The sequence below is a fragment of the Stegostoma tigrinum genome, chromosome 46 (assembly GCF_030684315.1).
Source record: "Stegostoma tigrinum isolate sSteTig4 chromosome 46, sSteTig4.hap1, whole genome shotgun sequence".
In the NCBI taxonomy this organism is placed as follows: Eukaryota; Metazoa; Chordata; class Chondrichthyes; order Orectolobiformes; family Stegostomatidae; genus Stegostoma; species Stegostoma tigrinum.
The window spans coordinates 10,212,645-10,232,050 of NC_081399.1; the positions used below are offsets into that span (position 1 = coordinate 10,212,645).

Consider the following 19,406-nt stretch of genomic DNA (forward strand, 5'->3'; position numbering starts at 1 on the left):
AGGGAGGTAGAGAAAGGGCGAAGGCCACAAGATCAAGATGGGCGAGATATCGACTGGAGAGAGGGAGGAAGGGACACGAAGTGAGATGTCGAGGTTGTTGTGAAAGGGAGACACAAAAGAGGAGTGTAATTGTCAAGTGCTCAGGGGGAATGTGAACATCCTCAGCAAAACGGATTCCCAATGATGACAGTTGAGAATGTTACAATTTGGGCCTAACCCACGGTTGGAGCCTGAGCTACAGCTGAGTTGTCTCATTTGCCAGCACCGGCCATCCTCCATCTTGAGGCACAGTCCTATTCACAACCATATCCCACATTTTCTTGACGTCAGTTGGGCCTTCTGTGAGCAGCCAGGCCCAAGCCTTGAAGTAGGCCCAGTAGCCTGCACTCCAAGGCAAGACAGAGAAAAGGGGTGGGGGGAGGAGGTTGCGGGGTGAATGCCGTGGACTCCTGGATCGCAGCCCTTGCTCTGATGGGTCGCGCGAGGCCTGAGTCAGTAGGCCTCTCCTGTAGTACCGCCATCGCACCGATACCTGACAGAACGAAGAGCCTGATGATAAAACACTTTCGTTTTCGCCTTCAGTTTGACACTTAGTTGTTTAAAATATAAAACTCCAAAACTTTTGGAAAAGCCGTGACTCCACCCAGTGGGTGAGCCGGTTCCTGAGCGGAGAAGGTAGGGACAGTACAAGAACCCATGGTAACACCGAACACAATGCAGGCATGAGCAACACAGTGCCGCTTTCTGAACAAGACACATGTAGACACCAACTTAGTATTAATATTTATATCTTATATATATTTATATACTGTATACATCATTCCAGCCAATTAAATCAAATCGAATCTTGCAGATCATGGGCGCGTTCAGGTAATCTCTGTCTCTTGTTGGCCCAATGGTGGCTCTTGGTTAGGCTTGGGGCAAGGCTGGGGAAAACAGCCAACAGCGGGACAGCTTTTTTGCTGAGCTTGGCGGCCATCTTGGCCCGTCTCCAAGCAGAGGGGTCTCCGCCTGGGGTTTGGTCGGGGGTGGTGGGTGTGGTGGGTGGGGGTGAACGGATGGGAAAAGCCAGACGATCCTCGCGGTAACATCCAAGGGGCTGAGAAAGCGCGCGACGTACCTAACCAGCCCCACCCTCTCTCACGCAACCCGCCCCCACCCCACCCAACCCCCTCCCGGGACCACTCCACACACACACACACACACGCCCGCTCAACGACCCCCCCCCCCCACCTCCCCATCCCCAAACTCATGCCACCCACACCCACAAAACATCCCCCCCTCCCCCTCTCCCTCCCCCAACCACACCCCCCACCCCCCAATCGCTTGGAATACCCCGATCATCCAGAAAACAGACACAGATAATTTTATACAACTCAGATAGACACTCCACAGACAGGAAAAACCAGAAACACAGTTTTCATATTTACAACGGAGGGAGTGCGGGAGTTCGGGGGTTTGGGGAGGGGCAGGGTATGTTCCTGAACACTCTCTCCATAGTGAGGGGTGGAGCTTGTTAGATACACTCCCAGGACAGGGACAGCACAGGGTTGGGTACAGAGTAAAGCTCCCTCTACACTGTCCACCCATCAAACACTCCCAGGGACAGAGGGACAGGGACAGCACGGGGTTAGATGCAGAGTAAAGCTCCCTCTACACTGTCCCCCATCAAACACTCCTAGGGACAGGGACAGCACGGGGTTAGATACAGAGTAAAACTCCCTCTACACTGTCCCCCCATCAAACATTCCCAAGATAGGGACAGCACGGGTTTAGAAACAGAGTAAAGCTCCCGCTACACTGCACCCCCCCCCCCCGACCCCGACACCCCCAACCCCGTCCCATTGCTCTCTCTCTCATTGGTCTAAAGTGAATTTTGGAGTTGGGGCAGTGAAAGGGACAGGGAGGTAAATTGGGGATTGGGTGGGGTGGGCGGGGGGCGCGGGCAGGGCTTTTGTGGAGGGAGGCCCGATCGATCAATGGGCCAATCCCCCAACGCCCCCCTCCACCCCCCCGGCCCAAGGTAGACCGGGGCCCAACCTCTGTTCCGTCCATCTTGGTCAACGGCCATCCTAGCGATATTGTTTGGAGTGTGGGGCTGGGGTCAAGGGAGGTCAATGCTGTATGTTCACCGGGAGAAATGGAGAATAGTCTCGAAGCCGGGGGAGAAACAGGGGCGGGGGAAGGGGGCAGGGGGGAGCAGGCTTAGCGAGCTGTGGTATCAAGCAGGTCTTCAGTGGGATCTTGCTGTTCACTCCCGCAGGAGGAGGTGGAAAGGGGGCAGTGTTCGGGCCAGGCACCTCTCTCTCATGATTCCCTCCCCGCATCCCCCCAACCCTGACCCCCACCATGCCTAACCCGCACTGCGTCCCCTCCACCCTCACTCCTGCTGGAGGCCACTCAGCCCCTCTAAATGAAATATTCTTTCTTCTCCTCTGAGCTTGAGTGACCGACCTCCGCATTAATAATGGCTGTATCTGCGTCCAGAGCGCCGTCTGATCCCTTTGCTTCGTGCGTGAGGTAGGTTCCTGCCGGAGAGGAAGAGAGAGAGAGAGAGAGATAGAGACAGACAGAGAGAGCAAGAGTGAGTGTGTGTGTCTGTGTGTGTGTGTGTGTGTCTGTGTGTGTCTGTGTGTGTCTGTGTGTGTCTGTGTGTGTCTGTGTGTGTCTGTCTGTGTGTGTCTGTCTGTGTCTGTGTCTGTGTGTGTGTGTCTCTCCGTGTGTGTGTCCGCGTGTGTGTGTGTCCGCGTGTGTGTGTGTGTGTGTCCGCGTGTGTGTGTCCGCGTGTGTGTGTCCGCGTGTGTGTGTGTCCGTGTGTGTGTGTGTCCGTGTGTGTGTGTGTGTGTCCGTGTGTGTGTGTGTGTCCGTGTGTGGGTGTCCGTGTGTGTCCGTGTGTGTCCGTGTGTGTGTGTGTGTGTGTGTCCGTGTGTGGGTGTCCGTGTGTCCGTGTGTGTCCGTGTGTGTCCGTGTGTGTCCGTGTGTGTCCATGTGTGTGTCCGTGTGTATGTGTGTCTGTGTGTGTGTGTGTGTCAGTGTGTGTGTGTGTGTCAGTGTGTGTGTGTGTGTCTGTGTGTGAGTGTGTGTGTGTCTGTGTGAGTGTGTGTGTGTGTGTGTGAGTGTGTGTGAGTGTGTGTGTGTGTGTGTGTGTGAGTGTGTGTGTGAGTGTGTGTGAGTGTGTGTGAGTGTGTGTGAGTGTGAGTGTGTGTGAGTGTGTGTGAGTGTGTGTGTGTGAGAGAGAGAAAGGAGACACTCTGAAAGTGGTCAATGGAAATGGCCTGTTTGCTGTGGCCCCACTTGCCTTGTGAAGGGGCTGTGTATATGTAGCGCCTTGAGTTGGACGGGAATAAACTCCTCCCGACCAGTCCCAAACCAAAACCCAACGCAGGGTGACAGCATGAGCAATCAGGGTCATCCCACCAACTAAGATAATAAAATGTGAGGCTGGATGAACACAGCAGGACAAGCAGCATCTCAGGAGCACAAAAGCTGACGTTTCGGGCCTAGACCCTTCATCTGATGAAACATCAGCTTTTGTGAGGGTCTAGACCTGAAACGTCAGCTTTTGTGCTCCTGAGATGCTGCTGGGCCTGCTGTGTTCATCCAGCCTCACATTTTATTATCTTGGAATCTCCAGCATCTGCAGTTCCCATTATCTCTCATCCCACCAACTGCTTCGTCAAGCAGGAAATGCTAAGACAGAGAGTCTTCTCGGAGGGTGGAGAGGGAGAGAACGAGGGCAACAATGGAGAGAGGGAGGGTAGCGACAGGGAGGGCATCCCCGAGCTCAGGGCACAGATATGTGAAGGTATTGACTGGAGGAACAGGATGGAGGGGGTTACAGAGATAGGGAGGGGGTGTAGGGGCCGGAGGGGGTTACAGAGATAGGGAGGGGGTGTAGGGGCTGGAGGGGGTTACAGAGATAGGGAGGGGGTGTAGGGGCTGGAGGGGGTTACAGAGATAGGGAGGGGTGTAGGGGCTGGAGGGGGTTACAGAGATAGGGAGGGGGTGTAGGGGCTGGAGGGGGTTACAGAGATAGGGAGGGGGTGTAGGGGCTGGGGGGGGTTACAGAGATAGGAGGGGGTGTAGGGGTTGGAGGGGGTTACAGAGATAGGGAGGGGGTGTAGGGGCCGGAGGGGGTTACAGAGATAGGGAGGGGGTGTAGGGGCCGGAGGGGGTTACAGTAACATGGGCACTAGGATTCAGTACAGAGATCTGTAATGTCAGATGTGAATGTTAAAGTCGAAGGCTTTGTTTATTGGGGAGGTGATCTCAGTCGTGAGCACTGAATTTGATGGTTGAACAGAACCTGGTGTGAGCGGGGGGCGATGTAGCTGTGATGGAGTCCTGGGAATTCCAGGGATTCTGACGCAGCGACACTGAAGGTACAGGGATATATTTCCAAGTCGGGATGGGGAGGGTCTCGGAGGGGAATGTGCAGGGGGTGGGGGTCCCATGTACCTGCTGCCCCTTGTCCTTCTGGATGGAAGTGGGTCGTGGAATTTGGAAGGTGCTGCCTGAGGATCTTTGGTGAATCTCTGCAGAGCGTCTTGTAGATGGTACACACTGCCGTGACTGAGCGTCGGGAGGGGCGGAGGGAGTATTTGTAGATGTGGTGCCAATCGAGCGGGGGCTGCTTTGTCCTGGATGGTGTCAAGCTTCTTGAGTGTTGTTGGGGCTGCCCCCATCCAGGGCCAAGTGGGGAGTATCCCATCCCACTCCTGCCTTGTGCCTTGTAGATGGTGGGACAGGATTTGGGGGGAGACAGGACGGGAGTTACTCGCTGCAGGATTCCCAGCCTCTGACCTGCTCTTGTAGCCGCTGTGTTCATGTGGTGGGTCCAGTGGAGTTTCTGGTCAATGGTAACCCCCAGGATGTTGATCGTGGGGGGGGTTCAGTGATGGGAACACCATTGAATGTCAAGGGACAGGAGTTAGACTGCCTCTTATTGGTGATGCAGGAGAGTGGTATAGTGCCAGGTCAGGGGGAGGAAAATATCAGAGGTGGGCAATGAGGGAAACTTGGGATCAGACACAGGGAGACCGCTTTGCGTTTGATAACAGTGGCTCCCAAAGGGAGATTGTGCAGAAGGAATTGGTACATGGAGACCTGGGAATGATTGGGAAGGAATGAAGGAGGGAGCAGCAGATTTGGAAAGGAGTCTGCAAAGTGCAGACAATGGCAGGGATTTGAGACTCACCCTTGTGTCGAATCAGATAGCGGATCATGATGATCAAGAGACAGAGCACGATGAACACAATGACAGCCACAATGCCACCGATTACTGCGTGGTCAATGCTGGATTGGGTCAGCTGGGAGAGAGGGTCTGCACAAAGAGACAGAAACAGGCAAACAGAAATAAGGCACATAGTCCGAACACTGCACGCACTGTCGCACAGTGATCTCTGCCCCTCCGACAGTGCCCCCTCCCTCGGCACTGACCCTCTGACTGTGCGGCGCTCCCTCGGCACTGACCCTCCGACAGTGCCCGCTCCCTCGGCACTGACCCTCTGACTGTGCGGCGCTCCCTCGGCACTGACCCTCCGACAGTGCCCGCTCCCTCAGCACTGACCCTCCGACAGTGCGGCGCTCCCTCAGCACTGACCCTCCGACAGTGCCCGCTCCCTCAGCACTGACCCTCCGACAGTGCCCGCTCCCTCAGCACTGACCCTCCGACAGTGCCCACTCCCTCAGCACTGACTCTCTGACAGTGCCCACTCCCTCAGCACTGACCCTCCGACAGTGCCCGCTCCCTCAGCACTAACCCTCTGACTGTGCGGCGCTCCCTCGGCACTGACCCTCCGACAGTGCCCGCTCCCTCGGCACTGACCCTCCGACAGTGCGGCGCTCCCTCAGCACTGACCCTCCGACAGTGCCCGCTCCCTCAGTACTGACTCTCTGACAGTGCCCGCTCCCTCGGCACTGACCCTCCGACAGTGCGGCGCTCCCTCGGCACTGACCCTCCGACAGTGCCCGCTCCCTCGGCACTGACCCTCCGACAGTGCCCCCTCCCTCAGCACTGACCCTCTGACTGTGCGGCGCTCCCTCAGCACTGACCCTCCGACAGTGCCCGCTCCCTCGGCACTGACCCTCCGACAGTGCCCGCTCCCTCAGCACTGACCCTCCGACAGTGCCCGCTCCCTCGGCACTGACCCTCCGACAGTGCAGCGCTCCCTCAGCACTGACCCTCCGACAGTGCCCGCTCCCTCGGCACTGACCCTCCGACAGTGCAGCGCTCCCTCAGCACTGACCCTCCGACAGTGCGGCGCTCCCTCGGCACTAACCCTCCGACAGTGCCCGCTCCCTCGGCACTGACCCTCCGACAGTGCGGCGCTCCCTCGGCACTGACCCTCCGACTGTGCGGCGCTCCCTCGGCACTGACCCTCCGACAGTGCGGCGCTCCCTCAGCACTGACCCTCCGACAGTGCGGCGCTCCCTCAGCACTGACCCTCCAACAGTGTCCACTCCCTCAGCACTGACCCTCCGACAGTGCCCACTCCCTCGGCACTGACCCTCCGACAGTGCCCACTCCCTCAGCACTGACCCTCCGACAGTGCCCACTCCCTCAGCACTGACCCTCCGACAGTGCAGCGCTCCCTCAGCACTGACCCTCCGACTGTGCGGGAGGAGATAAGCTCTCTCTGATATAATATACCTGTCATTTGTGACATTCCCACTGACTGGGTCTTACTCATGGGGTCATTAACGTTTTCTTGTCCCCACCCTCCAACAGGGAAGCAGCAATGAAAAAACATCAATGCTAAATCCAACATTTCTGCTGTTTCTCCTCATTTTTCTGATTTCCCTTCTCTCTGTCTCTCCCTCCCTCCCTCTCTTCCTCTTCTCTGTCTGGTACAGACCTGGTCTCATCTCATTGCTTCGTTCTCTCTCTCTCCACACCACCCTCCTTTCCCAAAATCATCTTTCCCTCTCATCCAAAATCTCTCTTTTCTCCCTCTCTCTCTCTCTCCCCCTCAAATCATCACCCTCTCACTGTTTCGTTTGCTCCCCCACGACCCTGTTTCTTCGCTCTCTCTCTCTCTCTCTCTCTCTCTGAAACCCCCTTCTGTCTCTATCTCTCCCTCCCCCCAAACCCCTTTCTCTCTCTTCCCCCCCCAACTTCTTGCCCTAATCCCTTTCTCTCTCTCTCTCTCTCTCCTCCCATCCCACCCAAACCTTTCTCTCTCTCCCTCCCCAAAACCCCTTTCTATCTCTCTCTCTTCCCCCCTCACCCTAATCCCTCCCTCTCTCTCTCTTCCCACTTCTCACCCTAATCTACCCCTCGCCTCCCCCTGTCCTACCCAAAAACCCCTTGCTCTCTCTCCCCCAACCTCAACCGCCTTTCTCTATCCATCTCTCTCCTGTTGCTCACTTCTCTGTCCTCAGACACCCTGTCAGTGAATCTGTTTACGGTATTGAACACGAAGAGAGTGCGGGTAATCGGAATGGAGAGAAACACACAGAAAAAGACAGCAGGAGAGAGGGAGAGAGAGAGAGAGAGAGAGAGAGAGAGAGAGAGAGAGAGAGAGAGAGAGAGAGAGATGACACAGAGAAATCAGAGAAGCTGAGAGAAAGAGACAGAAAAAGAAAGAAAGAGCAAGAAAGAGAGACGTAGTGACAGATGAGAGGGACAGAGAAGGAAATGGCGAAACAGAGATATAGGAACAGAGAGACCGAGAGAGTGTGAGAGAGAGAGAAAGAGAAAGCCAGAGAGAAAAAGGGAGAGACAAACAGAAAGAGAGAGCAAGAGAGAGGGAATGTGACAGAGTCAGAGTGATGGTGAAAGAGAGGGACACAGAGACACACAGAAACAGGGACAGAGTCAGTGAGGTACAGAGACGGATGAAGAGGGGTTGAAAGAGAAAGACAGTTGTTGGTGCAGTCAGGGTGGGAGAAACAGAACGAGTTACTCGGGTTTGGAGCGGGGGGGAAGTGGCAGAGAGACTGATACAGGAACAGAGAAGGGCAAAAAGAGAGGGAGACACAGAAAAAAGGAGTAACAGAGAGAGAAATTGAGAGAGACAGATACAGATTATAGAGAGAGAGAGAGAGAGAGAATGATATATAAAGAGAGGAATGGAGGAGAGAGAAAGGGAGATACAGAGAATGGGAGAGCAAGACAGAGAGGCATTGAAACAGAAAAGGAGAGGGCGAGAAAGGGGACGGAGGTAAAGGAAGCCAGGGAGCGATAAAGAAATACAGGGACAGAGACGGAGATAGAGAAATGATGACAGCGGGGGTGGGGGGAGCAGAGAGAAAGAGAGAGAGATAGAGAGAGATAGAGAGAGAGAGAGAGAGAGAGAGAAGGACAGTGACAGAGATAGAGGCGGAAGGTGTCAGGTCAGGGGACAAAGAGAGAGGGACAGAGAAAGAAAGAGATGTAGAGAGAGAGAGAGAGACAGGGATATAGAGAATTGAGAAATACAGAGAGAGAGAGATAGGCTGAACATTGATGAAAGGGGCAGAAAGATTGAGTTGGAGAGAGAGAGAGAGAGAAAATGACAGACGAAGAGGGGGAGAGAGTGTAAGAAAGGGACACAGAGAAACAGAGAGAAAGATAGATTCCTGAAGAAGGAAAGACAGAGAGAAAACGAGGTGGAGAGATGGAGGTAGAGAATGAGGAAGGGAATTTAGAAAGAACGAGGACTGAAGGGAGGAGAGAGGAAGAGATACAGCTGATGTGGAAAAATGGAGAACCAAGAGCTTGAGGAGGTAGAGATCTGGAGATAAGGAGTGCTGAAGGAGATAAGGAGAGATAGAGAGAACAGGGTGGGGGAGAGTGGAGAGTGGTAGATGAAGCAGATGAGAGATGCAGAGCACGAGGGCTAAAGGAGAGGAGAGATGGAGAGAAGGAGGAACGGAAGATGAGGAGAGATGCAGAGCACGAGGGCTAAAGGAGAGGAGAGATGGAGAGAAGGAGGAACGGAAGATGAGGAGAGATGCAGAGCACAAGGGCTAAAGGACAGGAGAGATGGAGAGAAGGAGGAACGGAAGATGAGGAGAGATGCAGAGCACGAGGGCTAAAGGACAGGAGAGATGGAGAGAAGGAGGAATGAAGGAGAGCAGGAAAGGAGAGATATGGTTAGTACCTTTGTCCGTGGGGCTTGAGGTTGATTCTGAGTTGGTAGCGAGCGATGGATGGTAGCGATGCAATGATTTCAGAGAACGGGAGGGGAAGAGAAAGGGAGAGGGTGAAGGGCAGGAGAGGAAAGGGAGGAATGGAAGCAAGGGGGGAGAGAGACAGAGAGAGAGAGTGAGAGAGAGAGAGAGAGAGATGGAGAGACATATGGTGTATTTAAGCGAGAGGGTGGGAGAGGGATGAATGGGAGAGGGAACGATGCAGCGAGCCAGAATGAGGGATTGAGAAACAGAGGAAGAAAGAGTGAAGTGGAACAGAGAGAGGGGAGTAGGGAGAGGGAGAGTGGTGGGGGTGGAGTGGGTCGGAGAGAAAGAAATGGATGGATAGAGGGGTTTTGGGAGAGAGAGGGAGTGGGTCAGGGTGAGAGATGGTTTCAGGGGCAGGGAGAAGGATGGGGAAGAGATGGATTGGCGGGGTAGAGAAAGACCGATGGGGTGGGGGGTCGAGAGTGAGAAGGATGGGGTAGAGAGGTGGATGGGGGGGTGGAGAGAGAGAGAAAGAGTGTGTGTGTGTGAGAGAGAATGAGAGAGGGGTGGGAAGGGATGAAGGGAGTGGGAGGAGAGAGAGCAATGGGGGAAGAATGGGGTGATGAGGGCAGAGACAAAGGGTTTGGGGGGGTAGAGAATGGGGATGGGAGAGACAAGGGGGGATGGGGGATTGGGGGAGACAAGGGGGATTTGGGGAGTGTGGGGAGAGAAGGGAACGGGCATGGAGAGAGGGGAATGAGGGAGAGGGTGTTTGTGGGAGAGAGATCGATGGGGGGGGTAAGAGAGAGGGTTGGCATCATTGAGAGTGAGGGATGGGGGTACCAAGCGGATGAGGGGGAAAGAGAGACAGATGCGTTGTGGCGGGGAACGGGGAGAGTGGGCGATGGAGGAAGGGGGGAATGGGGTGAGACAGTGAGTGGTAACGTGGAGAGAGAGGGGTTTGAGGGAGCAAGGTGGGAATGGGGAGAGAGTGGGGGAATGGGGGAGAGAAATATGGGGATTGCGAGTGAGAGAGGGATTGGATGAGGGGAGAGAGAGAAGTAGGATGGGAAAGGGAGATGGGAGGAAAGAGGGGTGTGGGGGAAGGGTTGGGGAGAGAGTCAGGGAGAAGGGGCCGGCAAGGGGGAGAGAGAGAGAGGGAGACAAGGGGGTTGGGGGAGACAAAGGGCAATGGGGGTGGATGAGAGAGGGGGAATGGGAGGGAGAAAGAGAGATGGGGATGGGGAGAGAGAGGTGGATAGGGAGAGGGGGTTGGGAGGGAGGGAAGGAGAGAGAAAGTGGAGAATGGGGAGGATAAAGGGTTAGTGGGTGGGTGGGTGGAGCAAGATGTGGGGAATGAGGGAGTGGGATGAGGGTGGAGAGAGGGTGGGGATGGGGGGGGCGAGAGAGAGGGTGGGGGGATGGGGAGAAGGGTCAAGGGTGAGATGGGGGTAGAGCAACAGAGGAGGGGTGGGGAGAGAGAGACAGGGATGGTGGTGGGGGGGTGGGAGGAAAGGGGGACAGGGATGGGGGAGAGAGAGAGGGGCGATGGCATGAGACAGAGAGGGGAAGTTGGCGGGAGAGAGAGGAGGCAATGGGGTGATCGAGAGAGAGAAGTACGGGGGGAGAGGAGAGAGAGAGAGAGAGAGGGGTGATGATGGTCAGAGAGTGGATGTGGGGAGAGAGGAAGGGTATTTGGGTTGGGGGGGTGGAGAGAGAGAGAGAGAGAGAGAGAGAGAGAGAGAGAGAGAGAGAGAGAGAGAAAGGGGATGGGGGATAAGAAAAGTTGGAGGGGGAGAGGGTGTGGGGAATGGACGGAGCGTGGGGGATGGGGCAAGGGGGAGGGGGGGTCATGGGGAATGGATGGAGAGTCGGGGATGGGGGCGTGGGGAATGGACGGAGGGTGGGGGATGGGGAAAGGGGGAGGGGGCATGAGGGGGGATGGGGGAAGGGGGGAGGGGGGGTCATGGGGAATGGACGGAGAGTCGGGGATGGGGAGAGGGCGTGGGGAATGGACGGAGGGTGGGGGATGGGGAAAGGGGGATGGGGAGGGGGCGTGGGGAATGGACGGAGGGTGGGGGATGGGGAAAGGGGGAGGGGGAGAGGGCGTGGGGAATGGACGGAGGGTGGGGGATGGGGAAAGGGGGATGGGGAGGGGGCGTGGGGAATGGACGGAGGGTGGGGGATGGGGAAAGGGGGAGGGGGAGAGGGCGTGGGGAATGGACGGAGGGTGAGGGAGGGGGCAGGTCGGGGGGGAGTGGGAGGCAGAAATAAAAATGGAAGAATGTAACAGACGAGGAAATTCTGACAACGGCTGGACCCAAGGTTGGAAGCAGCGACTGGAAATGACCAATCAGCTGCAGGCAAAGGGGCGGGCCCAAGAACCACCTCACCACAGCGCAGCCTCCCATGGTCGAATTGCTTTAATCAAGCAAGGGGCAGACGTTGGGTTTTGTGGAGGGGGGGGGTGTGCCCTGTCACTCACACTCACAGCCCCAGGCAGCAGGGGATCAAGAGAGGGCCAGAGAGAGACACAGAGAGAGATTGGGGGTGAGGTAGTTGGGTTGGGGCAGTGAGATGGGGCAGAGAGTAACATCACAGGGGTAACAGGTAGAGACATACAATCGGACAGGCACAGGCACTCCAACAGTTTGCCCTTCGAACCACTGCACACACTGGCACAGCCTACTCCCAGATGATCTACCCCACCAGAGCCCCTGGGGGTAAAAGGGCCGAATGCCCTCACTACAGTCTACAGGCCAGCAACCCCCGGTTCAGCTTTGGTTCAGATCAAGGCGAGAGTTCAGAGCACGGTGTGGGGTTTAAGATCAGATCAAACACTCCCCAGGGACAGCACGGGGTTAGATACAGGGTAAAGCTCCCTCTACACCGTCCCCCCCCATGAAACACTTCCAGGGCAGGGACAGCAGAGGATTGGATACAGAGTAAAGCTCACTCTACATTCTCCCTCACGCCTTCTCTCTGAACCAAAACTTGCCTTTTGCAGCCAACGAGCAAAGCCCCATCTCCATTACATGATGCCCGGGAGGGGGAGGGGGGCAGTGGTTGACGGGATCGGTCACCTGGTTCTCCCCCTGATTGGCCAATTTCGCTTTTAACCCGATCTGATCAGGAGCGAGCCAATCGGCTGCTTAGCTCCCTCAGCCAATTGGGCCCTCCAATGACCGCTCCCTCCCTGAGCCAATCCGCTTCGTGGAGTCAACCCTGGGTGGGGTTTGAGGTGACCAATCCTGTCAGGGCGTGGCCCGGCTGGGGTAAGGTTGGCGGGCGGGGCAGCGCTAACTCGTGGCATTGCGGACGTGAGTCATGTGGGACCTACCGTTGGCGATCACGGGTGGGGAGGTCACATTGGTTGCTGGGGGCGTCTGGAGCCCTGTGGATGGAGGTGGGGTCGACAGATGAGAGTCAGGCGTGGGCCGCTTTGGCCCTTCGAGTCTGTGCCGGCCCCTTTCAACCATTCCCCCCCACTTCGGTTATTCTACTACCCCTCGCCCTCGCCCAACCCAATTCTGGGCAATCTCTCCGTCTCCCCTCTCGAAACACCAGCGAGACTCAGCAGGTCCAGGGAGCAACAAGAAACAATGACATTCCAAAGCATGAATTATTCCAGAATTTATTGCCCATCCCTAATTGCCCTGAGTCAACCACACTGCTGTGGGCCTGGAGTCACATGGAGGCCACACCAGGTAAGGATGGCAGATTCCTTCCCGAAAGGGCATCAGTGAACCAGGTGGGTTTTTCCCAACAATTGACACTGGATTCACGGTCATCGTTAGATTCTCAATTCCAGAAATTTTTATTTTTCAAACGGCATTCAAACTCCGCCATCTGCCGTGGTGGGATTCGAACCCAGGTCCCCGCAACAGTCTGGATTAACAGCTCCTGCGATAATACCACTCGGGCCGTGGCCCGTCCACGGATGCTGCGCAAACTGCCGAGTTCCTCCGGCATTTTCTGGGTTATAGACCAGTCCGTGCCGACCACAATCCCAAATGAAACTAAGTCCCACCTGCCTGCTCCCGGCCCATATCCCTCCAAACCTTTCCTGTTCATGGACTTATCCAAATGTCCTTTCAACATTGTAACTGTGCCCACATCCCGCACTTCCTCAGGAAGCTCATTCCACACGTGAACCCTTTTCTGCGTGAAAAAAATTGCCGCTTGTCTTTTTTTAAGTCTCACTCCTCTCACCTTAAAAATATGTCCCCCCCGCGAGGCAAAAGACATCTGGTAATCACCTCATCTACGCTCCTCGTGATGTTATAAACCTCTAGGTCGCCCCCACATCCTCCCACGCTCCAGTAGCCTCTCCTTGCAACTCAAACCCTCCATTCCCGGCAATATCCTGGTAAATCCCTTCCGAGCCCCTCTCCAGTTTAATAACATCCTTCCTGTAACGGGGAGAACAGAACTAGACACAGTGCTCCAGGAGAGGTCTCACCAACATCCCTGTACAACCTCAACATGACGTCCCCAACTCCTACACTCAAAGCTCTGAGCAGTGAAGGCTAGTGTGCTAAACGCCTTCTTAACCCCCGTCTACAATGTGACACAAACTTCAAAGAATTATGTCTGTGAACTCCTAGGTTCTACCCAAGGACCGACCATTAATTGGCCACTTCCATCCAGAAGGACAAGGGGCAGCAGGTACATGGGACCCCCACCCCCTGCAAGTTCCCCTCCGAGCCCCTCCCCATCCGGACTTGGAAATATATCCCCGTTCCTTCAGTGTCACTGGGTCAGAATCCCTGGAATTCCCTCCCGAAGGGATCAACCCCACAGCACATGGACTGCAGGGGTTCTAGGAAGCAGCTCACCCCCACCTTCACAAGGGGGGCAACTAGGGACAGGGGGGTGTCAATAAATGATCCCCTCGTCCCAACAGAGCATTAAGGGTGGCATTCCTCAGCCACGATGCCATGACGATGGGGCACCTCGCCACACAGTGGGACACATCCCCATCTCCCACGACCCCACCCCCTGCAACAGGAAGGAAGGATCCTTGGTCCCCTCCAACGGGCCCAGGAAGGCGGAGGAGGGAGTTACATGGAGTGCCCATTGGAGGCTGTAAGGCTCACCATGCACAGTCAGGGAGTAGTTCCGGAAGCCGATGCCCACGATGTTCCTGGCAGAGCATTGGTACATCCCAGCGTCGCTCTTGTTCAGGAAGTTAAAGGTCAGGTTCTCGCTCCTGGGAATGGCCCTGTCCGACAGCTCTCCATTAAATCGGATCCAAGTGAACACGCTGGGCCTGGAATACAACACCCAGCGGGTCAGCGGGTAAAGCTCCCTCCACACCGCCCAGAGACAGGGACAGCACGGGGTTAGATACAGAGTAAAACTTCCTCTACAGTGTCCCCCATCAAACACTCCCAGGCACAGGGACAGCACGGAGTTAGATACAGAGTAAAACTCCCTCTACACTGTCCCCCATCAAACGCTCCCAGGCACAGGGACAGCACGGGGTTAGATACAGAGTAAAGCTCTCTCTACACTGTCCCCCATCAAACACTCCCAGGCACAGGGGCAGCACGGGGTTAGATACAGAGTAAAGCTCCCTCTACACTGTCCCCCATCAAACACTCCCAGGCACAGGGGCAGCACGGGGTTAGGTACAGAGTAAAGCTTCCTCTACACTGTCCCCCATCAAACACTCCCAGGCACAGGGGCAGCACGGGGTTAGATACAGAGTAAAGCTCCCTCTACACTGTCCCCCATCAAACACTCCCAGGCACAGGGGCAGCACGGGGTTAGGTACAGAGTAAAGCTTCCTCTACACTACCCCCATCAAACACTCCCAGGCACAGGGGCAGCACGGGGTTAGGTACAGAGTAAAGCTCCCTCTACACTACCCCCATGAAACACTCCCAGGGACAGGGACAGCACGGGATTAGATACAGGGAGAACACTGGTTTGGAGTAAAGCTCCCTTTACACTACAGTACTCACTCTGGGTTGCCTCTGCCAATGCATCGGAGTGTGAAAGGCTCTCCCTCCTCTGGGACTGCTTTGGAGGCTCGGATCTCAACGCTGGGAGTGTCTGTTGGTGAGAAACCACGGCACGTGTCAACCATCGAGAGGAACTCGTCCCATCACCATTACACGCCGTCACGAAATGTGGGGGATGGGCTCCGGGCACATCGAAGGTACCATCTCCTTTCGGATTGTGTGCAGTGGGAGTGAATGGGAAGGGATTCGGGTCCATTGCGATTGCGTGCAGTGGGAGTGAATGGGAAGGGGTTTGGGTCCATTGGGATTGTGTACAGTGGGAGTGAATGGGAAGGGGTGTGGGTCCATTGGGATTGTGGACAGTGGGAGTGAATGGGAAGGAGTTTGGGTCAATTGGGATTGTGTACAGTGGGAGGGAATGGGAAGGGGTTTGGGTCCATTGGGATTGTGTACAGTGGGAGTGAATGGGAAGGGATTCAGGTCCATTGGGATTGTGTGCAGTGGGAGTGAATGGGAAGGGATTCGGGTCCATTGGGATTGTGTACAGTGGGAGTGAATGGGAAGGGGTTTGGTTCCATTGGGATTGTGTACAGTGGGAGTGAATGGGAAGGGATTCAGGTCCATTGGGATAGTGTACAGTGGGAGTGAATGGGAAGGGGTTTGGGTCCATTGGGATTGTGTGCAGTGGGAGTGAATGGGAAGGGATTCAGGTCCATTGGGATTGTGTACAGTGGGAGTGAATGGGAAGGGATTCAGGTCCATTGGGATTGTGTGCAGTGGGGTGAATGGGAAGGGGTTTGGGTCCATTGGGATTGTGTGCAGTGGGAGTGAATGGGAAGGGATTCAGGTCCATTGGGATTGTGTACAGTGGGAGTGAATGGGAAGGGGTTTGGGTCCATTGGGATTGTGTGCAGTGGGAGTGAATGGGAAGGGGTTTGGGTCCATTGGGATTGTGTGCAGTGGGAATGGGCCATTCTGTCACATTGGGATGTCATATACTCACACTTGACCTCAATCCTCTGTGCTGTTTGAAAATCCTTGGGGTCTAGGCTCTCCTGGTCCACGCTGCAGATAATTTCGATGCCATTATCTTCCCTGGTGACAGTAATGTTTATCTGGCTTGTCACAGCGTATGTCCTGATATCTATATCCTCGTGGTGTGTCAAATGTTCTGGAGGGAGCGTCAGAAATGAACAAGAGAACACTGTTGGTGAGGGCTATGTTGTAGAATGCAGGCTACGTTTGGAGGGAATGCACACTTTGGATAACTGAGATTTGGAGGGGCAGAAATTTGAGATCAATCCCTCTCCCAACACACCACCTCCACCTCATGCCACCGACCAATGGGAAACTGTGTTAAGGTGGACTAGCACGCGAGTGTGAGAGGGGGACAGCAAGTGAGAGAGGGAGACACAGCGAGTGTGAAAGAGAGAGAGAGAGAGACAGCGAGTGTGAGAGAGAGAGAGAGAGACAGCGAGTGTCAGAGAGACAGCAAGCTTGAAAGAGTGTGTGAGAGTGACAGCGAATGTGAGAGAGACAGAGAGTGTGTGAGAGACAGTGAGTGTGAGAGCGACAGCGAGTGTGAGAAAATGTGACAGAGAAAGCACGTGTGAGAGAGACAGAGTGTGAGAGTACAGAGAGCGTGAGAGAGACAGCAAGTGTGAGAGAGCGGTGGGGAGTGTGAGAGAGAGACAGCGAGTGTGAGAGAGAGAGACAGTGAGTGTGTGAGAGAGAGACAGCGAGTATGTGAGAGAGAGAGACAGCGAGTATGTGAGAGAGAGATAGTGTGTGTGTGAGAGACAGTAAGCTTGGAAGAGTGTGAGAGAGAGAGCGACAGCGAGTGTGAGAGAGAGAGACAGCGAGTATGTGAGAGACAGCAAGTTTGGAAGAGTGTGAGAGGGAGACAGCGAGTGTGTGAGGAGACAGCGAGTGTGAGATGGAGACAGCGAGTGTGAGATGGAGACAGCGAGTGTGAGAGAGACACAGCGAGTGTGAGAAAATGTGACAGAAAAAGCGGGTGTGAGAGAGTGTGACTGTGCCGGCGTGTCAGTGTGCCGGTGTGAGCATGTCAGTGTGTAGGTGTGAGCATGTCAGTGTGAGAATTCGGTGTGAGCGTGCCGGGGTGTGAGCGCGTGTCGGAGTGACAGCGTGGCGGTGTGACAGCGTGGCGGTGTGACAGCGTGGCGGTGTGACAGCGTGGCGGTGTGACAGCGTGGCGGTGTGACAGCGTGGCGGTGTGACAGCGTGGCGGGGTGGTGAGCGTGGCGGGGTGTGGAGCGTGGCGGGGTGTGAGCGTGGCGGGGTGTGAGCGTGGCGGGGTGTGAGCGTGTCGGGGTGTGGGCGTGTCGGGGTGTGGGCGTGTCGGGGTGTGTGAGCGTGTCGGTGTGTGAGCGTGTCGGGGTGTGTGAGCATGTCGGTGTGTGAGCGTGTCGGGGTTGTGTGAGCATGTCGGTGTGAGAGCGCGTCAGTGTGAGAGCGTGGCGGTGTGTGAGCATGTCGGAGTGTGTGAGCGTGTCGGGGCATGTGAGCATGTCGGTGTGAGAGAGCGTGTCGGTGGGTGAGCGTGTCGGGGTGTGTGAGCATGACGGGGTGTGTGAGCGTGTCGGTGGGTGAGCGTGTCGGGGTGTGTGAGCATGACGGGGTGTGTGAGCGTGTCGGGGTGGGTGAGCGTGTCGGGGTGGGTGAGCGTGTCGGGGTGGGAGCGTGTCGGGGTGTGAGCGTGTCGGGCTGTGTGAGCGTGTCGGGCTGTGTGAGCGTGTCGGTGTGTGAGAGTGTGTCGGTGGGTGAGAGTGTGTCGGTGGGTGAGCGTGTCTGGGTGTGTGAGCATGATGGGGTGTGTGGAGCGTGTCGGGGTGCGAGCATGTCGGTGTGAGAGCATGTTGGGGTGTTGTGAGCGTGTCGGCATGTGTGAGTGTGTCGGGGGTGTGAGCGTGTCGGGGTGTGAGCATGTCGGGGTTGTGAGCATGTCGGGGTGTGAGCATGTCGGGGTGTGAGCATGTCGGGGTGTTGTGAGTGTGTCGGTGTGTGAGTTTGTCGGGTGTGAGCGTGTCAGTGTGTGAGTGTGTTGAAGTGTGAGTGTGTCGGGTTGTTAGCGTGTCGGTGCGTCAGCGTGTCGGTGTGTCAGTGTGTCAGGGTGAGCGTGTCGGTGTGTCGGGGTGTGAGCGTGTCGGGGTGTGAGCGTGTCGGGGTGTGAGTGTGTCGGGTTGAGCGTGTCGGTGTGTGAGTGTGTCGGGGTGTGAGTGTGTCAGGGTGTGAGCGTGTTGGGATGTGTGTGTGTCGGTGTGAGCGTGTCGGGGTGTGAGCGTGTCGGGGTGTGAGAGTGTCGGGGTGTGAGAGTGTCGGGGGTGAGAGTGTCGGGGTGAGAGTGTCGTCGTGTGAGTGTGTTGGTGTGAGCGTGTCGGGGTGGTGAGCGTGTCGGGGTGTGAGCGTGTCGGGGTGTGGGCGTGTCGGGGTGTGGGCGTGTCGGGGTGTGGGCGTGTCGGGGTGTGTGAGCGTGTCGGGGTGTGAGCATGTCGGGGTGAGCATGTCGGGGTGAGAGTGTCGGTTTGTGAGTGTGTCGGGGTGTGTGAGCGTGTCGGTGTGGTGAGCGTGTCGGTGTGAGTGTGTCGGTATGTGAGCGTGTCAGCGTGTGAGTGTGTCAGGGTGTGAGCGTGTCGGTGTGTGAGAGTGTCGGGGTGAGCGTGTGTCAGGGTGAGCGTGTCGTCGTGTGAGCGTGTCGGGTGGTGGGCGTGTCGGGGTGTGGGCGTGTCGGGGTGTGGGCGTGTCGGGGTGTGGGCGTGGGCGTGTCGGGGTGTGGGCGTGGGCGTGTCCGGGGTGTGGGGCGTGTCGGGGTGTGTGAGCGTGTCGGTGTGTGGTGAGCATGTCGGGGTGAGCATGTCGGGGTGAGAGTATCGGTTTGTGAGCGTGTCGGGGTGTGTGAGCGTGTCGGGGTGTGTGAGTGTGTCGGGGTGTGTGAGTGTGTCGGGGTGTGAGCGTGTCGGTGTGAGCGTGTCGGTGTGTGAGCGTGTCGGTGTGTGAGCGTGTCGGTGTGTGAGCGTGTCGGTGTGTGAGCGTGTCGGGGTGTGTGAGCATGTCGGTGTGTGAGCGTGTCGGTGTGTGAGCGTGTCGGTGTGTGAGCGTGTCGGGGTGTCGTGGTGTGTGAGCGTGTCGGTGTGAGCGTGTCGGTGTGTGAGCGTGTCGGGGTGTGAGCGTGTCGGGGTGTGAGCGTGTCGGGGTGTGTGAGTGTGTCGTGGTGTGTGAGCGTGTCGGTGTGTGAGCGTGTCGGTGTGAGTGTGTCGGTGTGTGAGCGTGTCGGTGTGTGAGTGTGTCGTGGTGTGTGAGCGTGTCGGTGTGTGA

General features: G+C 56.4%; 1 protein-coding gene across 1 annotated transcript; it reads right to left on the bottom strand.

The window, feature by feature from the left end:
* Nucleotides 1–1,301: 1,301 nt before the first annotated feature.
* LOC125449585 (cell adhesion molecule 2-like) lies at nucleotides 1,302–18,946 on the bottom strand. The gene is made up of 8 exons (XM_059642911.1): nucleotides 18,784–18,946; nucleotides 16,075–16,242; nucleotides 15,072–15,162; nucleotides 14,202–14,374; nucleotides 12,443–12,496; nucleotides 9,087–9,113; nucleotides 5,198–5,323; nucleotides 1,302–2,528 (listed from the first exon to the last, which is right to left on the bottom strand). Exons 1-8 carry the CDS (start codon nucleotides 18,944–18,946, stop codon nucleotides 2,410–2,412), a joined length of 921 nt encoding a protein of 306 aa, XP_059498894.1. The 3' UTR covers nucleotides 1,302–2,409.
* Between the last annotated feature and the right edge of the window lie 460 nt (nucleotides 18,947–19,406).

Excerpts from the sequence above, each read along its gene's own strand:
- LOC125449585 (XM_059642911.1), bottom strand. The coding sequence starts at position 18,946 with ATGCTCACCCCGACATGCTCACCACACACCGACACGCTCACACACCCC. Across the intron at positions 15,163-16,074 it reads ACAGAGGATTGAGGTCAAGT|ACACTCCCAGCGTTGAGATC; the intron begins GTGAGTATATGA and ends TCTCACCAACAG. Across the intron at positions 12,497-14,201 it reads CTACTCCCTGACTGTGCATG|GGCTCCAGACGCCCCCAGCA; the intron begins GTGAGCCTTACA and ends CTCCATCCACAG.